The following is a 22,500-nucleotide window of genomic DNA, read 5'->3' on the forward strand; positions in this document are numbered from 1 at the left end:
TACCATTACCACTAGTAGTATATCTACCTATAATATCTCTACTATTACCATTACCACTAGTAGTATATCTACCTATAATATCTCTACTATTACCATTACCACTAGTAGTATATCTACCTATAATATCTCTACTATTACCATTACCACTAGTAGTATATCTACCTATAATATCTCTACTATTACCATTACCACTAGTAGTATATCTACCTATAATATCTCTACTATTACCATTACCACTAGTAGTATATCTACCTATAATATCTCTACTATTACCATTACCACTAGTAGTATATCTACCTATAATATCTCTACTATTACCATTACCACTAGTAGTATATCTACCTATAATATCTCTACTATTACCATTACCACTAGTAGTATATCTACCTATAATATCTCTACTATTACCATTACCACTAGTAGTATATCTACCTATAATATCTCTACTATTACCATTACCACTAGTAGTATATCTACCTATAATATCTCTACTATTACCATTACCACTAGTAGTATATCTACCTATAATATCTCTACTATTACCATTACCACTAGTAGTATATCTACCTATAATATCTCTACTATTACCATTACCACTAGTAGTATATCTACCTATAATATCTCTACTATTACCATTACCACTAGTAGTATATCTACCTATAATATCTCTACTATTACCATTACCACTAGTAGTATATCTACCTATAATATCTCTACTATTACCATTACCACTAGTAGTATATCTACCTATAATATCTCTACTATTACCATTACCACTAGTAGTATATCTACCTATAATATCTCTACTATTACCATTACCACTAGTAGTATATCTACCTATAATATCTCTACTATTACCATTACCACTAGTAGTATATCTACCTATAATATCTCTACTATTACCATTACCACTAGTAGTATATCTACCTATAATATCTCTACTATTACCATTACCACTAGTAGCCAGATTGGAACATGTTCCGGGACTCTTCCAATGGCATCGAGGAGTACACCACATCAGTCACTGGCTTTATCAATAAGTGTATCTATGACGTCGTCCCCACAGTGACTGTACGTACATACCCCAACCAGAAGCCATGGATTACAGGCAACATCCGCACTGAGCTAAAGATAAAGCTAAAACCCGGAAGCTTACAAGTAATCGTGTTGTGCCCTCCGACAATTTATCAAACAGGCAAAGCATCCATACAGGGCTAAGATTGAATCGTACTACACCGGCTCCGACGCTCGTCTTATGTGGCAGGGCTTGCAAACTATTGCAGACTACAAAGGGAAGCACAGCCACGAGCTGCCCAGTGGCACGAGCCTACCAGAGGAACTAAATTACTTCTATTCTCGCTTCGAGGCAAGCAACACTGAGGCATGCATGAGAGCATCAGCTGTTCCAGACGACTGTATGATAACCCTCTCCGTAGCCGACGTGAGTAAGACCTTTAAACAGGTCAACATTCACAAGGCCACAGGGCCAGATGGATTACCAGGATGTGTACTCAGAGCATGCGCGGACCAACCGGCAAGTGTCTTCACTGACATTTTCAACCTCTCCCTGTCAGTCTGTAATACCTACATGTTTCAAGCAGACCACCGTAGTCCCTGTGCCCAAGAACACCAAGGCAACCTGCCTAAATGACTACCGACCCGTAGCACTCAAGCCCGTAGCCATGAAGTGCTTCGAAAGGCTGGTCAGGGCTCACATCAACACCATTATCCCAGAAACCCTAGACCCACTCCAATTTGCATACTGCCCAAACAGATCCACAGATGATACAATCTCTATTGCACTCCACATTGCCCTTTCCCAACTGGACAAAAGGAACATCTATGTGAGAATGCTGTTCATTGACTACAGCTCAGCGTTCAACTCCATAGTACCCCCAAAGCTCATCACTAAGCTAAGGATTCTGGGACTAAACACCTCCCTCTGCAACTGGATTCTGGACTTCCTGACGGGCCGCCCCCAGGTGGTGAGAGTAGGTAGCAACACATCCGCCACGCTGATCCTCAACACTGGAGCTCCCCAGGGGTGCGTGCTCAGTCCCCTCCTGTACTCCCTGTTCACCCACGACTGCGTGGCCAGGCACGACTCCAACACCATCATTAAGTTTGCAGACGACCTAACAGTGGTAGGCCTGATCACAGACCTGATTGTGCCAACTGGCTCTCACAGTCCCACGTCACAATTAGACGTTCATCCATGTTGCTCAAACGTCAAATTTCAAAGTGTGTGTCTTTACCAGTTAGTGAGAACACCGCTATGGTGCCAACAAATTCCACTCTCACCCCTGACCCCTGACCCCTAACCCCGCCCGATCAGGTCATGAAACTGAACTGGAGCTTGTTTTCTAGACTCAGTCCTTGGTCTGTGAGTTAGTGTGTGTTCCTCAGTCCTTGGTCTGTGAGTTAGTGTGTGTTCCTCAGTCCTTGGTCTTTGAGTTAATGTGTGTTTCTCAGTCCTTGGTCTTTGAGTTAGTGTGTGTTCCTCAGTCCTTGGCCTTTGAGTTAGTGTGTGTTCCTCAGTCCTTGGCCTTTGAGTTAGTGTGTGTTCCTCAGTCCTTGGTCTTTGAGTTAGTGTGTGTTCCTCAGTCCTTGGTCTTTGAGTTAATGTGTGTTTCTCAGTCCTTGGTCTTTGAGTTAGTGTGTGTTCCTCAGTCCTTGGCCTTTGAGTTAGTGTGTGTTCCTCAGTCCTTGGCCTTTGAGTTAGTGTGTGTTCCTCAGTCCTTGGTCTTTGAGTTAGTGTGTGTTCCTCAGTCCTTGGTCTTTGAGTTAATGTGTGTTTCTCAGTCCTTGGTCTTTGAGTTAATATGTGTTTCTCAGTCCTTGGTCTTTGAGTTAGTGTGTGTTCCTCAGTCCTTGGTCTGTGAGTTAATGTGTGTTTCTCAGTCCTTGGTCTTTGAGTTAATGTGTGTTTCTCAGTCCTTGGTCTTTGAGTTAGTGTTTGTTCCTCAGTCCTTGGACTCAGAAGAAGGGGAGGGAAAAAATAAGATCAATGTTTCCTAACAGAACCCTCTATCCCCCTTTCAGGGTTCGGCGTTCCACGCATCACGGAGGCAGAAGTACGGCAACGTCTTTAAGACCCACTTGTTGGGACGCCCCCTGATCCGGGTCACCGGTGCGGAGAATGTCCGGAAGGTTCTAATGGGAGAGCATACGTTGGTCAGTGTGGACTGGCCTCAGAGCACCTCAACCCTACTAGGACCCAACTCACTGGCTAACTCTATAGGAGATATACACCGCAAGAGAAGAAAGGTAAGACACACACACACACACACACACACACACACACACACACACACACACACACACACACACACACACACACACACACACACACACACACACACACACACACACACACACACACACACACACACCGGTTGCTTTGGTTGTCCTCCTCATCACCATCATCTGTGTGAGTGGCTGCACTTTCTATAGCGGCCAGCAGAGGGCAACATCATTTATCTCATTCTTAGCAGAAGGAAACATAATTTATCTCATTGTTAGCAGAAGGAAACAGCATTTATCTCATTGTTAGCAGAAGGAAACAGCATTTATATCATTGTTAGCAGAAGGAAACAGCATTTATCTCATTGTTAGCAGAAGGAAACATAATTTATCTCATTACCATCAGAAGAAAACATAATTTATGTCATTCTTAGCAGAAGAAAACATAATTTATGTCATTGTTAGCAGAAGGAAACATAAATTATCTCATTGCTAGCAGAAGGAAACATAATTTATCTCATTGCTAGCAGAGGGAAACATAATTTATCTCATTGCTAGCAGAGGGAAACATAATTTATCTCATTGCTAGCAGAGGGAAACATAATTTATCTCATTGCTAGCAGAGGGAAACATAATTTATCTCATTGCTAGCAGAAGGAAACATAATTTATCTCATTGCTAGCAGAGGGAAACATAATTTATCTCATTGCTAGCAGAGGGAAACATAATTTATCTCATTGCTAGCAGAGGGAAACATAATTTATCTCATTGCTAGCAGAGGGAAACATAATTTATCTCATTGCTAGCAGAGGGAAACATAATTTATCTCATTGCTAGCAGAGGGAAACATAATTTATCTCATTGCTAGCAGAGGGAAACATAATTTATCTCATTGCTAGCAGAGGGAAACATAATTTATCTCATTGCTAGCAGAGGGAAACATAATTTATCTCATTGTTAGCAGAGGGAAACATAATTTATCTCATTGTTAGCAGAGGGAAACATAATTTATCTCATTGCTAGCAGAGGGAAACATAATTTCAGTGGCGGTCAGGGCCGTTTAAGATGAGGGAGTGCGATTTACAAATTCCTTTTAGGTTTAGGCTACTACATGATACTAGAATGTTCTCTGTATCCATCATGAGGTTGCTACCAGCTAGCCTATAAATGAAAGTTTACAACGTAGGTGAACACAGGTCGAGAGACACATTTGAGATGACAGACAGGGACACCTGGACAGACAGGGACACATTCAATACCACCTTCTACACTCTTGCCTGCATCTAGCTGATCTCGGGTGTAGTCATTAGTCCAACATTTGCAAACGAGGGTTTCTATTAGACAAATTCAGGTGTGTTTATCCTCGTTTTGATCCGTTTGCTTCCGCTTAAGAAATGTTTTTCAACAAAATCGACGGAATGAATACAACCCTGATCAAACGTAAAACACATTTCACTTTCATAGCAGCCACGTTGTATTCCTTCTCTCACCTTTTCCCTTCACTTGTGGACTTCGAAGCACAACACATCAGCTGGACGTGACCAGGAGAAAAAATATTTCCAAGCCAAACCACATCATATCCGCTCCACACAGCCTACATCGCTGTCTCCATATTAGCTAAATTCATAGTCAACATAGCTAATATAACTAACGCGTTAGTAAACCTGCTACAATCATGGAGTAACATTACAGTGTACAGTCAGTAAGCAGTTTAGCAGTTACACCAGAAGTCCCCGGTGGCAACAAATTAGTTAAACCAAAAGCTTACCTTGACTTGAAAGAGTTCCAGTGTTTTGTTTTGGAAAGTCAGAGCCAGCTAGCTAACATAGCATCCCTCTGTAATAGCCAGCTAGCTAACATAGCATCCCTCTGTAATAGCCAGCTAGCTAACATAGCATCCCTCTGTTATAGCCAGCTAGCTAACATAGCATCCCTCTGTTATAGCCAGCTAGTTAACATAGCATCCCTCTGTTATAGCCAGCTAGCTAAGATAGCATCCCTCTGTTATAGCCAGCTAGCTAACATAGCATCCCTCTGTTATAGCCAGCTGGCTAACATAGCATCCCTCTGTTATAGCTAGCTAGCTAACATAGCATCCCTCTGTTATAACCAGCTAGCTAAAATAGCATCCCTTTGTTATAGCCAGCTAGCTAACATAGCATCCCTCTGTTATAGCCAGCTAGCTAACATAGCATCCCTCTGTTTTAGCCAGCTAGCTAACATAGCATCCCTCTGTTATAGCCAGCTAGCTAACATAGCATCCCTCTGTTATAGCCAGCTAGCTAACATAGCATCCCTCTGTTATAGCCAGCTAGCTAAAATAGCATCCCTCTGTTATAGCCAGCTAGCTAACATAGCATCCCTCTGTTATAGCCAGCTAGCTAACATAGCATCCCTCTGTTTTTAGTAGGGTGTTTCAGTAGGCTCAATTTGCTAGCTAAGTAAGTGAAACTGAAAGTTTAAAAAAAATGCCAATCTTTCTGTCTCTCTCTCTCTCTGTCTCTCTCTCTCTCTCTCTCTCTCTCTCTCTCTCTCTCTCTCTCTCTCTCTCTCTCTCTCTCTCTCTCTCTCTCTCTCTCTCTCGCTCGCTCTCTCGCTCTCTCTCTCTTGCTTCACCTTCATTTTTGAAGAAATTAATTAGTTGAAAACTGTTAAATTGTCTGTATCTCACTATGAGTCAACTACTCACCACATTTCAAATGAAATCAAAGTTTATTTGTCACGTGCGCCGAACACAACACCTTACAGTGAAATGCGTACTTATAGGCTACAGTGCTAGCTAGCTGTAGCTTAGGCTTTCAGTACTAAATTAATTCTCTGATCCTTTGATTGGGTGGACAACATGTCAGTTCATGCTGCAAGAGCTCTGATAGGCTGGAGGACGTCCTCCTGAAGTTGTCATAATTACTGTGTAAGTCTATGGAAAGGGGTTGAGAACCATGAGCCTCCTAGGTTTTGTATTGAAGTCAATGTACCCAGAGGAGGACAGAAGCTAGCTGTCCTCCAGATATACCATTGTGATACCTAACAGTGCTGTTGAGCCTACTGTAGACATTCTTCGCAAAATAGTGTGTTTTAGTCAATTATTTGGTTGATATGTATTCATATTTAGTATAGTTTTATCTATTAAGGATAACTTTTTAAATGCTTTGCCATTTTTATTTTTATGAAATTAGGAGTATGCTCCTCCCCTTCCTCTTCTGTGAAATTACTGCGTAATTTACCTCATTGCCAGCAGAGGGCAACATCATTTATATCATCTTATTGCCAGCACTCACCATTCTGTGCTGTTCTACTCTACACTGCCAGCCAGATATATACAGCACTGTGGTTTAATTAACTGGGAGTTTAACAGGGTTACAGAGATAGAGAAAGGGGGGGAGGGAAAGGGGGAGGGAAAGGAGAAGGAGAAGGAGCTATATTGAGAAAGAGAGTCAAGAGAGATGTCTAAAAATACTCAAATAGAAGGAGAGAGATAGAGGGGGAGTACAGAGAGAGATGGGGGGGCAGAGAGAGGGGGGGACAGAGAGAGAGAGGGGGATAGAAGAGAGAGAGAGGGGGACAGAGAGAGAGAGAGAGGGGGACAGAGAGAGAGGGGGACAGAGAGAGAGAGGGGGACAGAGAGAGAGAGGGGGACAGAGAGAGAGAGGGGGACAGAGAGAGAGAGGGGGACAGAGAGAGAGGGGGACAGAGAGAGAGAGGGGGCAGAGAGAGAGAGAGAGGGGGGCAGAGAGAGAAGGGGACAGAGAGAGAGAGAGGGGGACAGAGAGAGAGGGAAGGGACAGAGAGAGAGAGGGGGGACAGAGAGAGAGGGAGGGGACAGAAAGAGGGAGGGGACAGAGAGAGAGAGGGGGACAGAGAGAGAGGGGGGACAGAGAGAGAGGGGGGGGCAGAGAGAGAGAGAGAGAGAGAGGGGGACAGAGAGAGAGAGAGAGAGAGACATAGAGAGAGGGGCAGAGAGAGAGAGAGAGAAAGAGAGAGAGAGAGAGAGAGAGAGAGAGAGAGAGAGAGAGAGAGAGAGAGAGAGAGAGAGAGAGAGAGAGAGAGAGAGAGAGAGAGAGAGAGAGAGGGGGGGGGCAGAGAGAGAGAGAGGGGGGGGGGCAGAGAGAGAGAGAGAGGGGGGGGGGGGGCAGAGAGAGAGAGAATAAAGGATAAAGGGGTCTTTGCATGTCTGAGGAACCAGGAGCACTGAACAGGACATGTGGAAATTATTAGAGTGTGTGTGTGTGTAACACAGCGAATATCACACAGTCATATTTTGTAGCTAAGGCAAAACAGTTTATCCACCTCCATCCCCCTGTGTGGTATTTGGTATGTCTCAGCGTGACAGGGCGTTCTCCTGGGATTGATTGACCAGTGATACCAAATTGTCTGTCCACGTGGAGGTCGATCGGAGGTATGTTTGTGTAAGCTGAGTTTCCACGAGTTGGCAGATGCTGTTTTGGCTGATATCCCACGATATGCAGGCATACTCACAGACAGACAGTAGCACACTATTTGAGTGTGTGTGTGTGTGTGTGTGTGTGTGTGTGTGTGTGTGTGTGTGTGTGTGTGTGTGTGTGTGTGTGTGTGTGTGAACACCACTCTTTGTTCTGTTGAATAACTCTCTTTCCAATTCACCTTCGACTGAATTACAAAGTGGCAGGATTGTGGAGCTCTCATCCCTCCATTCAGTCATCCCTCTATCCCTCCATCCCTCTCTGCAGTCATCCCTCCATCCCTGTCTCCAGTCATCCCTCCGTCCCTCCATCCCTCTGTCCAGTCATCCCTCTATCCCTCCATCCCTCTCTCCAGTCATCCCTCCGTCCCTCCATCCCTCTGTCCAGTCATCCCTCTATCCCTCCATCCCTCTCTCCAGTCATCCCTCCGTCCCTCCATCCCTCTCTCCAGTCATCCCTTCGTCCCTCCATCCCTCTGTCCAGTCATCCCTCTATCCCTCCATCCCTCTCTCCAGTCATCCCTCCGTCCCTCCATCCCTCTCTCCAGTCATCCCTCTATCCCTCCATTCCTCTGTCCAGTCATCCCTCTATCCCTCCATCTCTCTCTCCAGTCACCCCTCTATCCCTCCATCCCTCCATCGCTCCATCCCTCCATCCCTCCATCCTCTATCCCTCCATCCCTCTGTCCAGTCATTCCTCTATCCCTACATCCCTCTGTCCAGTCATCCCTCTATCCCTCCATCCCTCTCTCCAGTCATCCCTCCGCCCCTCCATCCCTCTCTCCAGTCATCCCTTCGTCCCTCCATCCCTTCGTCCCTCCATCCCTCTGTCCAGTCATCCCATCGTCCTTCCATCCCTCTCTCCAGTCATCCCTCCATCCAGTCATACCTCCATCCCTCTCTCCAGTCATCCCTCTATCCATCCATTCCTCTATCTAGTCATCCCTCTATCCCTCCATTCCTCTGTCCAGTCATCCCTCTATCCCTCCATCTCTCTCTCCAGTCATCCCTCTATCCCTCCATTCCTCTGTCTAGTCATCCCTCTATCCCTCCATCCCTCCATCCCTCCATTCCTCTATCCCTCCATCCCTCTGTCCAGTCATCCCTCTATCCCTCCAGCCCTCCATCCCTCCATCCCTCCATCCCTCTATCCCTCCATCCCTCTGTCTAGTCATCCCTCTATCCCTCCATCCCTCTGTCTAGTCATCCCTCTATCCCTCTATCCCTCCATCCCTCCATCCCTCCATCCCTCCATCCCTCTATCCCTCCATCCCTGTGTGTGTGTGTGTGTGTGTGTGTGTGTGTGTGTGTGTGTGTGTGTGTGTGTGTGTGTGTGTGTGTGTGTGTGTGTGTGTGTGTGTGTGTGTGTGTGTGTGTGTGTGTGTGTGTGTGTGTGTGTGTGTGTGTGTGTGTGTGTGTGTGTGTGAACACCACTCTTTGTTCTGTTGAATAACTCTCTTTCCAATTCACCTTCGACTGAATTACAAAGTGGCAGGATTGTGGAGCTCTCATCCCTCCATTCAGTCATCCCTCTATCCCTCCATCCCTCTCTGCAGTCATCCCTCCATCCCTGTCTCCAGTCATCCCTCCGTCCCTCAATCCCTCTGTCCAGTCATCCCTCTATCCCTCCATCCCTCTCTCCAGTCATCCCTCCGTCCCTCCATCCCTCTCTCCAGTCATCCCTTCGTCCCTCCATCCCTCTGTCCAGTCATCCCTCTATCCCTCCATCCCTCTCTCCAGTCATCCCTCCATCCCTCCATCCCTCTCTCCAGTCATCCCTCTATCCCTCCATTCCTCTGTCCAGTCATCCCTCTATCCCTCCATCTCTCTCTCCAGTCATCCCTCTATCCCTCCATACCTCCATCGCTCCATCCCTCCATCCCTCCATCCTCTATCCCTCCATCCCTCTGTCCAGTCATTCCTCTATCCCTACATCCCTCTGTCCAGTCATCCCTCTATCCCTCCATCCCTCTCTCCAGTCATCCCTCCGCCCCTCCATCCCTCTCTCCAGTCATCCCTTCGTCCCTCCATCCCTTCGTCCCTCCATCCCTCTGTCCAGTCATCCCATCGTCCTTCCATCCCTCTCTCCAGTCATCCCTCCATCCAGTCATACCTCCATCCCTCTCTCCAGTCATCCCTCTATCCATCCATTCCTCTATCTAGTCATCCCTCTATCCCTCCATTCCTCTGTCCAGTCATCCCTCTATCCCTCCATATCTCTCTCCAGTCATCCCTCTATCCCTCCATTCCTCTGTCTAGTCATCCCTCTATCCCTCCATCCCTCCATCCCTCCATCCCTCCATTCCTCTATCCCTCCATCCCTCTGTCCAGTCATCCCTCTATCCCTCCAGCCCTCCATCCCTCCATCCCTCCATCCCTCTATCCCTCCATCCCTCTGTCTAGTCATCCCTCTATCCCTCCATCCCTCTGTCTAGTCATCCCTCTATCCCTCTATCCCTCCATCCCTCCATCCCTCCATCCCTCCATCCCTCTATCCCTCCATCCCTCTCTCCAGTCATCCCTCCATCCCTCCATCCCTCTGTCCATTCATCCCTCTATCCCTCCATCCCTCTGTCCAGTCATCCCTCTATCCCTCCATCCCTCCATCCCTCTCTCCAGTCATCCCTCCATCCCTCCATCCCTCTGTCTAGTCATCCCTCTATCCCTCCATCCCTCTATCCCTCCATCCCTCTGTCTAGTCATCCCTCCATCCCTCCATCCCTCCATCCCTCTATCCCTCCATCCCTCCATCCCTCCATCCCTCCATCCCTCCATCCATCTATCCCTCCATCCCTCCATCCCTCCATCCATCTCCAGTCATCCCTCTATCCCTTCATCCCTCTGTCTAGTCTTCCCTCCATCCCTCCATCCCTCCATCCCTCTATCCCTCTATCCCTCTATCCCTCCATCCATCCATCCCTCCATCCCTCCATCCCTCTATCCCTCCATCCCTCCATCCCTCTATCCCTCCATCCCTCTGTCCAGTCATCCCTCTATCCCTTCATCCCTCTGTCTAGTCTTCCCTCCATCCCTCTGTCCAGTCATCCCTCCCTCCCTCCATCCCTCCATCCCTCCATCCCTCTATCCCTCCATCCCTCTGTCTAGTCATCCATCCATCCCTCCATCCCTCCATCCCTCTATCCCTCCATCCCTCCATCCCTCCATCCCTCTGTCCAGTCATCCCTCTATCCCTCCATCCCTCTATCCCTCCATCCCTCTGTCTAGTCATCCCTCTATCCCTCCATCCCTCCATCCCTCCATCCCTCTGTCTAGTCATCCCTCTATCCCTCCATCCCTCTATCCCTCCATCCCTCTGTCTAGTCATCCCTCCATCCCTCCATCCCTCCATCCCTCCATCCCTCCATCCCTCTATCCCTCCATCCCTCCATCCCTCCATCCCTCCATCCATCTCCAGTCATCCCTCTATCCCTTCATCCCTCTGTCTAGTCTTCCCTCCATTCCTCTGTCTAGTCATCCCTCCCTCCCTCCATCCCTCCATCCCTCTATCCCTCCATCCCTCTGTCCAGTCATCCCTCTATCCCTTCATCCCTCTGTCTAGTCTTCCCTCCATCCCTCTGTCTAGTCATCCCTCCATCCCTCCATCCCTCCATCCCTCTATCCCTCAATCCCTCCATCCCTCTGTCCAGTCATCCCTCTATCCCTCCATCCCTCTCTAGTACTAGTAATTATGTTAGGAGGAAGAGAAACACACTAACTAGTAATAATTGAAGTGTAAAGAAGGGAGGGAAGGAAAGTGGGAGAGAGAGAGAAATAAGGGGAGAAGCGAGGGGGGAGTAAGAGGTGGAGGAGGCGGAGGTAGTGAATAGAATAAAGAGAAAGAGACCAAGAGAGTGGGAGAAGGAGTGAGGAGGATGAAGGATGGAGTAGAAGGAGGAGATGAGTGACTTACGGATTGGAGGAGGAGAAGGAGAAGGGGAGGAGGAGGAGGAGAGGGGGAGGAGAGGAGGAGGAGAGGAGGAGGAGGTGGAGGAGAAGGAAGAGGAGAAGGAGAGGAGAAAAGGGGGAGGAGAGGGGGAAGAGGAGGAGAGGAGGAGGAGGTGGAGGAGAAGGAGGAGAAGGGGAGGAGGAAAGGGGGAGGAGAGGGTGAAGGGGAGGAGTTTGGGAAGAGGAGGAGAGGGAGAGGAGGAAAGGGGGAGGAGAGGGGGAAGAGGAGGAGGAGGGGAGGTTTGAAGAGGAGGAGATGGTGAGGAGATGGAGAGGGGGAGAGGGGGAGGAGGTCTGTGTTCTCAGGTATGAGCGATCTGTAGTTAGTAGGTGGTTGTCACGCGCCTGTTTACCGCTGAATACACACACACAGACAAACACAGACACAGACACACAGACACACACACACAGACACACAGAGACACAAACACAGACAGACACACACACAGAAACACACACACACACATTCAGGGAGAACACATACACACTTACAAAAGCACATTTTGTCATCTGAGTACCGCATTGTGTGTGTTTATTTGTGTGTGTGTGTGTGTGTGTGTGTGTGTCCATCATCGCTACTGAAAGAGAGAGGGGATCCTGTCAGTTTATAGGTCTGTAGTCATTATCATGGTGTGTAGCTGTCAGTACAGGGTTCAGTACAGAGGCCACAGCCATTATCATTACTCTGTGTGTGTCTACAGAAGCTAGTCATTGAAAAGTCAAAAGGTTAATTTGTGTTTGTTATTTTTCCCAAAAAATGGTGCTTCCCCTCTCCCTTCCCCTCTCTCCTCTCCCCCCCCTCTCCTCCCTCTCCTCCCCCTCCTCTCCCCTCCTCCCTTCCCCTCTCCTCCTCCACTCCCCCTCCGCCCTGTCTCCCCTCCTCTCCTCTCGTCCCTTCCTCTCCTCCCCCATCCTCTCTTCCTCTCCTCCATTCCCCTCTCCTCCCCCTCCTCTCCCCTCCTCTCCTCCCCCTCCTCTCCTCCTCTCCTCTCCTCCCCCTCCTCTCCCCTCCTCCCTTCCCCTCTCCTCCTCCACTCCCCCTCCGCCCTGTCTCCCCTCCTCTCCTCTCGTCCCTTCCTCTCCTCCCCCATCCTCTCTTCCTCTCCTCCATTCCCCTCTCCTCCCCCTCCTCTCCCCTCCTCTCCTCCCCCTCCTCTCCTCCTCTCCTCTCCTCCCCCTCCTCTCCCCTCCTCCCTTCCCCTCTCCTCCTCCACTCCCCCTCCGCCCTGTCTCCCCTCCTCTCCTCTCGTCCCTTCCTCTCCTCCCCCATCCTCTCTTCCTCTCCTCCATTCCCCTCTCCTCCCCCTCCTCTCCCCTCCTCTCCTCCCCCTCCTCTCCTCCTCTCCTCTCCTCCCCCTCCTCTCCCCTCCTCCCTTCCCCTCTCCTCCTCCACTCCCCCTCCGCCCTGTCTCCCCTCCTCTCCTCTCGTCCCTTCCTCTCCTCCCCCATCCTCTCTTCCTCTCCTCCATTCCCCTCTCCTCCCCCTCCTCTCCCCTCCTCTCCTCCCCCTCCTCTCCTCCTCTCCTCTCCTCCCCCTCCTCTCCCCTCCTCTCCCCTCCTCTCCTCCCCCTTCTCTCCTCCTCCTCCCATTTTTACTAACATGGCTGAACGTTGTGATCATAACTTGGTCTCACTCACAAGGTTACAGTGATCATAACTTGGTCTCACTCACTAGGTTACAGTGATCATAACTTGGTCTCACTCACTAGGTTACAGTGATCATAACTTGGTCTCACTCACTAGGTTACAGTGATCATAACTTGGTCTCACTCACTAGGTTACAGTGATCATAACTTGGTCTCACTCTCTAGGTTACAGTGATCATAACTTGGTCTCACTCACTAGGTTACAGTGATCATAACTTGGTCTCACTCACTAGGTTACAGTGATCATAACTTGGTCTCACTCACTAGGTTACAGTGATCATAACTTGGTCTCACTCACTAGGTTACAGTGATCATAACTTGGTCTCACTCACTAGGTTACAGTGATCATAACTTGGTCTCACTCACTAGGTTACAGTGATCATAACTTGGTCTCACTCACTAGGTTACAGTGATCATAACTTGGTCTCACTCACTAGGTTACAGTGATCATAACTTGGTCTCACTCACTAGGTTACAGTGATCATAACTTGGTCTCACTCACTAGGTTACAGTGATCATAACTTGGTCTCACTCACTAGGTTACAGTGATCATAACTTGGTCTCACTCACTAGGTTACAGTGATCATAACTTGGTCTCACTCACTAGGTTACAGTGATCATAACTTGGTCTCACTCACTAGGTTACAGTGATCATAACTTGGTCTCACTCACTAGGTTACAGTGATCATAACTTGGTCTCACTCACTAGGTTACAGTGATCATAACTTGGTCTCACTCACTAGGTTACAGTGATCATAACTTGGTCTCACTCACTAGGTTACAGTGATCATAACTTGGTCTCACTCACTAGGTTACAGTGATCATAACTTGGTCTCACTCACTAGGTTACAGTGATCATAACTTGGTCTCACTCACTAGGTTACAGTGATCATAACTTGGTCTCACTCACTAGGTTACAGTGATCATAACTTGGTCTCACTCACTAGGTTACAGTGATCATAACTTGGTCTCACTCACTAGGTTACAGTGATCATAACTTGGTCTCACTCACTAGGTTACAGTGATCATAACTTGGTCTCACTCACTAGGTTACAGTGATCATAACTTGGTCTCACTCACTAGGTTACAGTGATCATAACTTGGTCTCACTCACTAGGTTACAGTGATCATAACTTGGTCTCACTCACTAGGTTACAGTGATCATAACTTGGTCTCACTCTACTAGGTTACAGTGATCATAACTTGGTCTCACTCACTAGGTTACAGTGATCATAACTTGGTCTCACTCACTAGGTTACAGTGATCATAACTTGGTCTCACTCACTAGGTTACAGTGATCATAACTTGGTCTCACTCACTAGGTTACAGTGATCATAACTTGGTCTCACTCACTAGGTTACAGTGATCATAACTTGGTCTCACTCACTAGGTTACAGTGATCATAACTTGGTCTCACTCACTAGGTTACAGTGATCATAACTTGGTCTCACTCACTAGGTTACAGTGATCATAACTTGGTCTCACTCACTAGGTTACAGTGATCATAACTTGGTCTCACTCACTAGGTTACAGTGATCATAACTTGGTCTCACTCACTAGGTTACAGTGATCATAACTTGGTCTCACTCACTAGGTTACAGTGATCATAACTTGGTCTCACTCACTAGGTTACAGTGATCATAACTTGGTCTCACTCACTAGGTTACAGTGATCATAACTTGGTCTCACTCACTAGGTTACAGTGATCATAACTTGGTCTCACTCACTAGGTTACAGTGATCATAACTTGGTCTCACTCACTAGGTTACAGTGATCATAACTTGGTCTCACTCACTAGGTTACAGTGATCATAACTTGGTCTCACTCACTAGGTTACAGTGATCATAACTTGGTCTCACTCACTAGGTTACAGTGATCATAACTTGGTCTCACTCACTAGGTTACAGTGATCATAACTTGGTCTCACTCACTAGGTTACAGTGATCATAACTTGGTCTCACTCACTAGGTTACAGTGATCATAACTTGGTCTCACTCACTAGGTTACAGTGATCATAACTTGGTCTCACTCACTAGGTTACAGTGATCATAACTTGGTCTCACTCACTAGGTTACAGTGATCATAACTTGGTCTCACTCACTAGGTTACAGTGATCATAACTTGGTCTCACTCACTAGGTTACAGTGATCATAACTTGGTCTCACTCACTAGGTTACAGTGATCATAACTTGGTCTCACTCACTAGGTTACAGTGATCATAACTTGGTCTCACTCACTAGGTTACAGTGATCATAACTTGGTCTCACTCACTAGGTTACAGTGATCATAACTTGGTCTCACTCACTAGGTTACAGTGATCATAACTTGGTCTCACTCACTAGGTTACAGTGATCATAACTTGGTCTCACTCACTAGGTTACAGTGATCATAACTTGGTCTCACTCACTAGGTTACAGTGATCATAACTTGGTCTCACTCACTAGGTTACAGTGATCATAACTTGGTCTCACTCACTAGGTTACAGTGATCATAACTTGGTCTCACTCACTAGGTTACAGTGATCATAACTTGGTCTCACTCACTAGGTTACAGTGATCATAACTTGGTCTCACTCACTAGGTTACAGTGATCATAACTTGGTCTCACTCACTAGGTTACAGTGATCATAACTTGGTCTCACTCACTAGGTTACAGTGATCATAACTTGGTCTCACTCACTAGGTTACAGTGATCATAACTTGGTCTCACTCACTAGGTTACAGTGATCATAACTACAATACCAAAGGCTGACCCTGAGGTAATCTACCACAGGTCCTACAGAGGGTTCAATCAGGACTCACTCACTAGGAAAACTACAATACCGAAGGCTGGCCCTAAGGTAATCTACCACAGGTCCTACAGAGGGTTCAATCAGGACTCACTCACTAGGAAAACTAACATACCAAAGGCTGGCCCTAAGGTAATCTACCACAGGTCCTACAGAGGGTTCAATCAGGACTCACTCACTAGGAAAACTACAATACCAAAGGCTGGCCCTAAGGTAATCTACCGCAGGTCCTACAGAGGGTTCAATCAGGACTCACTCACTAGGAAAACTACAATACCCAAGGCTGGCCCTACGGTAATCTACCGCAGGTCCTACAGAGGGTTCAATCAGGACTCACTCACTAGGAAAACTACAATACCCAAGGCTGGCCCTAAGGTAATCTACCGCAGGTCCTACAGAGGGTTCAATCAGGACTCACTCACTAGGAAAACTACAATACCCAAGGCTGGCCCTAAGGTAATCTACCGCAGGTCCTACAGAGGATTCAATCAGAACTCATTTGTGGATGAGATTAAGAATGTGCCATGGTTAGAAGTGTGTAGTAAGGATGATCCTGAAATGTCACAAAGTTTGTTTATGAAATTATTTATGAGTATAGCTGATAAGCACGCCCCCTTTAAGAAAATGCCCTGTGAGGTCAAACGGTGCCCCATGGATCGATGATGAGCCGAGAAATGTAATGATTCACCGTTATGATGCCAAAAAAGTAGCAGATAAATCTGGCACCCTGTTTGATAAGCAAAGTTATTGTAAATGAAGAAATCTTGTAACCAAGATTAAAGGAGGGGAGGAGGAGGTGGAGGAGAAGGAGAGGAGGAAAAGTGGGAGGAGAGGAGGAAGAGGAGGAGGAGGGGAGGTTTGAAGAGGAGGAGGAGGAGAGGAGAGGAAGAAGAGGAGGAGATGCTAAACAAAGGACAGAAGAAGGGATTCTATCAGCACCAAATGGATGAAGTGAAGGGTGATGGGAAAAAAAACTGTGGAGAACGTTGAACGTTATTATGGGTAGGAATTCAAACATGTCCGCCTCTTTTGTTGAGTCAGAGGGTATTTTTATTACAAAACCATACGACATCGCTACTTTAATTAATATTTTACAGGCAAAGTGGACAAGTTGAGGAATGTTATGATTCCAACATGATGGCTCCATGTCATATACCCTTATAACAGATTGTATCGTGAATGAGAGGAAATGCAGGTCTGAATTTCACCAAGTAGAAGAAGAAGAGGTAGAAAGGATGCTGTTGTCTCTTTCTGATGACACGTCACCTGGTACAGATCATCTAGACGACAAATTGCTTTGAGTTACAGCTAACCAAATATCTAGCCCAATCTCTCATATTTATAATAAGTGCTTGATGTATGAGGTGCGCCCTAAAAGTCTGGAAAGGGTCAAAGGTTATTCCACTACCTAAGGATAAAACAAATCTGCATTTACTGGCCCTAATAGTCGTCCTATAAACTCGCTTAGTAGTGTGTAGTAAATTATTAGAAAAGAATTGTATCTGTACAAATCAAGGATTGTTTCTCATGTAATGGTCTGATAACGGGTGTCCAGCATGTATACCAAGAAGGGCGTTCTATGAGTACGGCCTTAGCACGAATGACAGACGATTGGTTGAAGAGTTTGGATGACAGGAAGTTCGTTGGCGCTGTGTAGCTGGATTTCAGTGCTGCTTTTGATGTAGTTGATCATGAACTGTTACTAGGTAAACTCAACTGTTGTGGTTTTAAGGATGCGGCTCTATCCTGGATGGAAAACTATCTATCCCGGAGAGGGACAAAAGGGTTCTTTAAATGGTAGCTTTTCGAACAGTAAAGACACTGTGGTGTTCCTCAAGGAACGAATTGCAAAAATCGCTGAAGTTGGAGACTTTTATTTCCCTCACCAACTTTAAACATCAACTATCTGAGCAGCTAACCGATCGCAGCAGCTGTACATAGTCCATCTGTAAATAGCCCACCCAATCTACCTACCTCATTCCCATACTGTTTTTATTTACTTTTCTGCTCTTTTGTACACCAGTATCTCTACTTGCACATCATCATCTGCTCATCTATCACTCCAGTGTTGATCTGCTAAATTGTAATTATTCGCTACTATGGCCTATTTATTGCCTACCTCCTCATGCCTTTTGCACACAATGTATATAGACTTTATTTTTTTCTACTGTGTCATTGACTTGTTTATTGTTTATTCCATGTGTAACTCTGTGTTGTTGTCTGTGTCACACGGCTTTGCTTTATCTTGGCCAGGTCGCAGTTGTAAATGAGAACTTGTTCTCAACTGGCCTACCTGGTTAAATAAAGGTGAAATAAATATATATTTTTAAAAAGGCAGCTGCCTAGGCCCACTTCTCTACCTTTGCTAATGATTTACCTTCAGTAATGAACAAAGCAAGAGTGGTCATGTATGCTGATGACTCTACAATGTAAATAGCGCAGCATCAGAATGTAATGAGCTGACAGATGTACTGAGCAGTGAACTAAGAATGGTGTCTGAGTGGGTTGATATGAACACAAATTGGTGTTGAACTTTTCTAAAACTAAATGTTTTCTATTTGGTTTAAGATATATGCTTAATGATGTTCCCCAGTTGAATTTGTTGATGAATAGAATACATGTAGAGAAAGTGAAAAAAACGAAACTACTAGACGGAGATTTATCCTGGTCAGAACAGAGATACTATTGTTATTAAGATAAGGGGAATTGTTGTTACAAGAAAATGTTCAGAGTATGTAACATCTAGCACACTGAATCAGGTGATTCAATCCCTGGTCCTATCACACTTAGAGTACTGTCCAGTTATATGGTCAATCCCTGGTCCTATCACACTTAGAGTACTGTCCAGTTATATGGTCAATCCCTGGTCCTATCACAGTTAGAGTACTGTCCAGTTATATGGTCAATCCCTGGTCCTATCACACTTAGAGTACTGTCCAGTTATATGGTCAATCCCTGGTCCTATCACAGTTAGAGTACTGTCCAGTTACAGTGGGGAGAACAAGTATTTGATACACTGCCGATTTTGCAGGTTTTCCTACTTACAAAGCATGTAGAGGTCTGTAATTTTTATCATAGGTACACTTCAACTGTGAGAGACGGAATCTAAAACAAAAATCCAGAAAATCACATTGTATGATTTTTAAATAATTAATTTGCATTTTATTGCATGACATAAGTATTTGATCACCTACCAACCAGTAAGAATTCCGGCTCTCACAGACCTGTTAGTTTTTCTTTAAGAAGCCCTCCTGTTCTCCACTCATTACCTGTATTAACTGCACCTGTTTGAACTCGTTACCTGTATAAAAGACACCTGTCCACCCACTCAATCAAACAGACTCCAACCTCTCCGCAATGGCCAAGACCAGAGAGCTGTGTAAGGACATCAGGGCTAAAATTGTAGACCTGCACAAGGCTGGGATGGGCTACAGGACAATAGGCAAGCAGCTTGGTGAGAAGGCAACAACTGTCGGCGCAATTATTAGAAAATGGAAGAAGTTCAAGATGACGGTCAATCACCCTCGGTCTGGGGCTCCATGCAAGATCTCACCTCGTGGGGCATCAATGATCATGAGGAAGGTGAGGGATCAGCCCAGAACTACACGGCAGGACCTGGTCAATGACCTGAAGAGAGCTGGGACCACAGTCTCAAAGAAAACCATTAGTAACACACTACGCCGTCATGGATTAAAATCCTGCAGCGCACGCAAGGTCCCCCTGCTTAAGCCAGTGCATGTCCAGGCCTGTCTGAAGTTTGCCAATGACCATCTGGATGATCCAGAGGAGGAATGGGAGAAGGTCATGTGGTCTGATGAGACAAAAATAGAGCTTTTTGGTCTAACTCCACTCGCCGTGTTTGGAGGAAGAAGAAGTATGAGTACAACCCCAAGAACACCATCCCAACCGTGAAGCATGGAGGTGGAAACATCATTCTTTGGGGATGCTTTTCTGCAAAGGGGACAGGACGACTGCACCGTATTGAGGGGAGGATGGATGGGGCCATGTATCGCGAGATCTTGGCCAACAACCTCCTTCCCTCAGTAAGAGCATTGAAGATGGGTCGTGGCTGGGTCTTCCAGCATGACAACGACACGAAGCACACAGCCATGGCAACTAAGGAGTGGCTCCGTAAGAAGCATCTCAAGGTCCTGGAGTGGCCTAGCCAGTCTCCAGACCTGAACCCAATAGAAAATCTTTGGAGGGAGCTGAAAGTCCGTATTGCCCAGCGACAGCCCCGAAACCTGAAGGATCTGGAGAAGATCTGTAGGGAGGAGTGGGCCAAAATCCCTGCTGCAGTGTGTGCAAACCTAGTCAAGAACTACAGGAAACGTATGATCTCTGTAATTGCAAACAAAGGTTTCTGTACCAAATATTAAGTTCTGCTTTTCTGATGTATCAAATACTTATGTCATGCAATAAAATGCAAATTAATTACTTAAAAATCATACAATGTGATTTTCTGGATTTTTGTTTTAGATTCCGTCTCTCACAGTTGAAGTGTACCTTTGATACAAATTACAGACCTCTACATGCTTTGTAAGTAGGAAAACCTGCAAAATCAGCAGTGTATCAAATACTTGTTCTCCCCACTGTATATGGTCAATCCCTGGTCCTATCACACTTAGAGTACTGTCCAGTTATATGGTCAATCCCTGGTCCTATCACACTTAGAGTACTGTCCGGTTATATGGTCAATCCCTGGTCCTACCACACTTAGAGTACTGTCCAGTTATATGGTCAATCCCTGGTCCTATCACACTTAGAGTACTGTCCAGTTATATGGTCAATCCCTGGTCCTATCACACTTAGAGTATATAAAACATCTCCAAATGCCTCAAAACAGTGCAGCCATATTAGCTCTTCATTGCTCGATCCTTATGAATATTATCCAAATGCATCAGAATCTCTCATGGCTTCACGTTAAAAGCAAATTACTATCCAGTCTTCTGATTTTCTTTAGGAATGTTATATTTAAAATGTAAAAAAACACACAGTATTGTTCAGTCGAGTTAGTACACATACTAGCAACACGCACCACGAAAATACTAGACAGGTAAATTCAGAGTATCTAAGACAACCCAATTCAAATCGCCTTAAAAATAAATCTACAGTTTTAATTAGAGCCATGGCTGAATGGAACTAAATCCACCTTCAAGAAAACAATCAAGGAACATCTAATGAGATAGACCATATGACTGGACAGGAAGTAGAAAGAACATCTAATGTGATAGACCATATGACTGGACAGGAAATAGAAAGAACATCTAATGTGATAGACCATATGACTGGACAGGAAGTAGAAAGAACATCTAATGTGATAGACCATATGACTGGACAGGAAATAGAAAGAACATCTAATGAGATAGACCATATGACTGGACAGGAAGTAGAAAGAACATCTAATGTGATAGACCATATGACTGGACAGGAAGTAGAAAGAACATCTAATGAGATAGACCATATGACTGGACAGGAAGTAGAAAGAACATCTAATGAGATAGACCATATGACTGGACAGGAAGTAGAAAGAACATCTAATGTGATAGACCGTATGACTGGACAGGAAGTAGAAAGAACATCTAGTGTGATAGACCATATGACTGGACAGGAAGTAGAAAGAACATCTAGTGTGATAGACCATATGACTGGACAGGAAGTAGAAAGAACATCTAATGTGATAGATCATATGACTGGACAGGAAGTAGAAATAACATCTAGTGTGATAGACCATATGACTGGACAGGAAGTAGAAAGAACATCTAGTGTGATAGACCATATGACTGGACAGGATGTAGAAAGAACATCTAATGTGATAGACCATATGACTGGACAGGAAAGAGAAAGAACGTCTAATGTGATGTACCATATGACTGGACAGGAAGTAGAAAGAACATCTAATGTGATAGACCATATGACTGGACAGGAAATAGAAAGAACATCTAATGAGATAGACCATATGACTGGACAGGAAGTAGAAAGAACATCTAATGAGATAGACCATATGACTGGACAGGAAGTAGAAAGAACATCTAATGAGATAGACCATATGACTGGACAGGAAATAGAAAGAACATCTAATGAGATAGACCATATGACTGGACAGGAAATAGAAAGAACATCTAATGTGATAGACCATATGACTGGACAGGAAATAGAAAGAACATCTAATGTGACAGACCATATGACTGGACAGGAAGTAGAAAGAACATCTAATGAGATAGACCATATGACTGGACAGGAAATAGAAAGAACATCTAATGAGATAGACCATATGACTGGACAGGAAGTAGAAAGAACATCTAATGTGATAGACCATATGACTGGACAGGAAATAGAAAGAACATCTAATGAGATAGACCATATGACTGGACAGGAAGTAGAAAGAACATCTAATGTGATAGACCATATGACTGGACAGGAAATAGAAAGAACATCTA

The 22,500-nt window shown here is 45.6% G+C and overlaps 1 protein-coding gene across 1 annotated transcript in view; it reads left to right on the forward strand.

The window, feature by feature from the left end:
- LOC139534740 (cytochrome P450 26B1-like) overlaps positions 1–22,500 on the forward strand; it is a 51,620-nt gene that overhangs the window by 18,000 nt on the left and 11,120 nt on the right. Inside the window, exon 2 of the mRNA XM_071334151.1 lies at positions 3,043–3,267. Coding sequence (XP_071190252.1) covers positions 3,043–3,267 — 225 coding nt within the window. The remainder of the gene's footprint in view (positions 1–3,042; positions 3,268–22,500) is intronic.

The sequence above is a fragment of the Salvelinus alpinus genome, chromosome 11 (assembly GCF_045679555.1).
Source record: "Salvelinus alpinus chromosome 11, SLU_Salpinus.1, whole genome shotgun sequence".
NCBI lineage: Eukaryota > Metazoa > Chordata > Actinopteri > Salmoniformes > Salmonidae > Salvelinus > Salvelinus alpinus.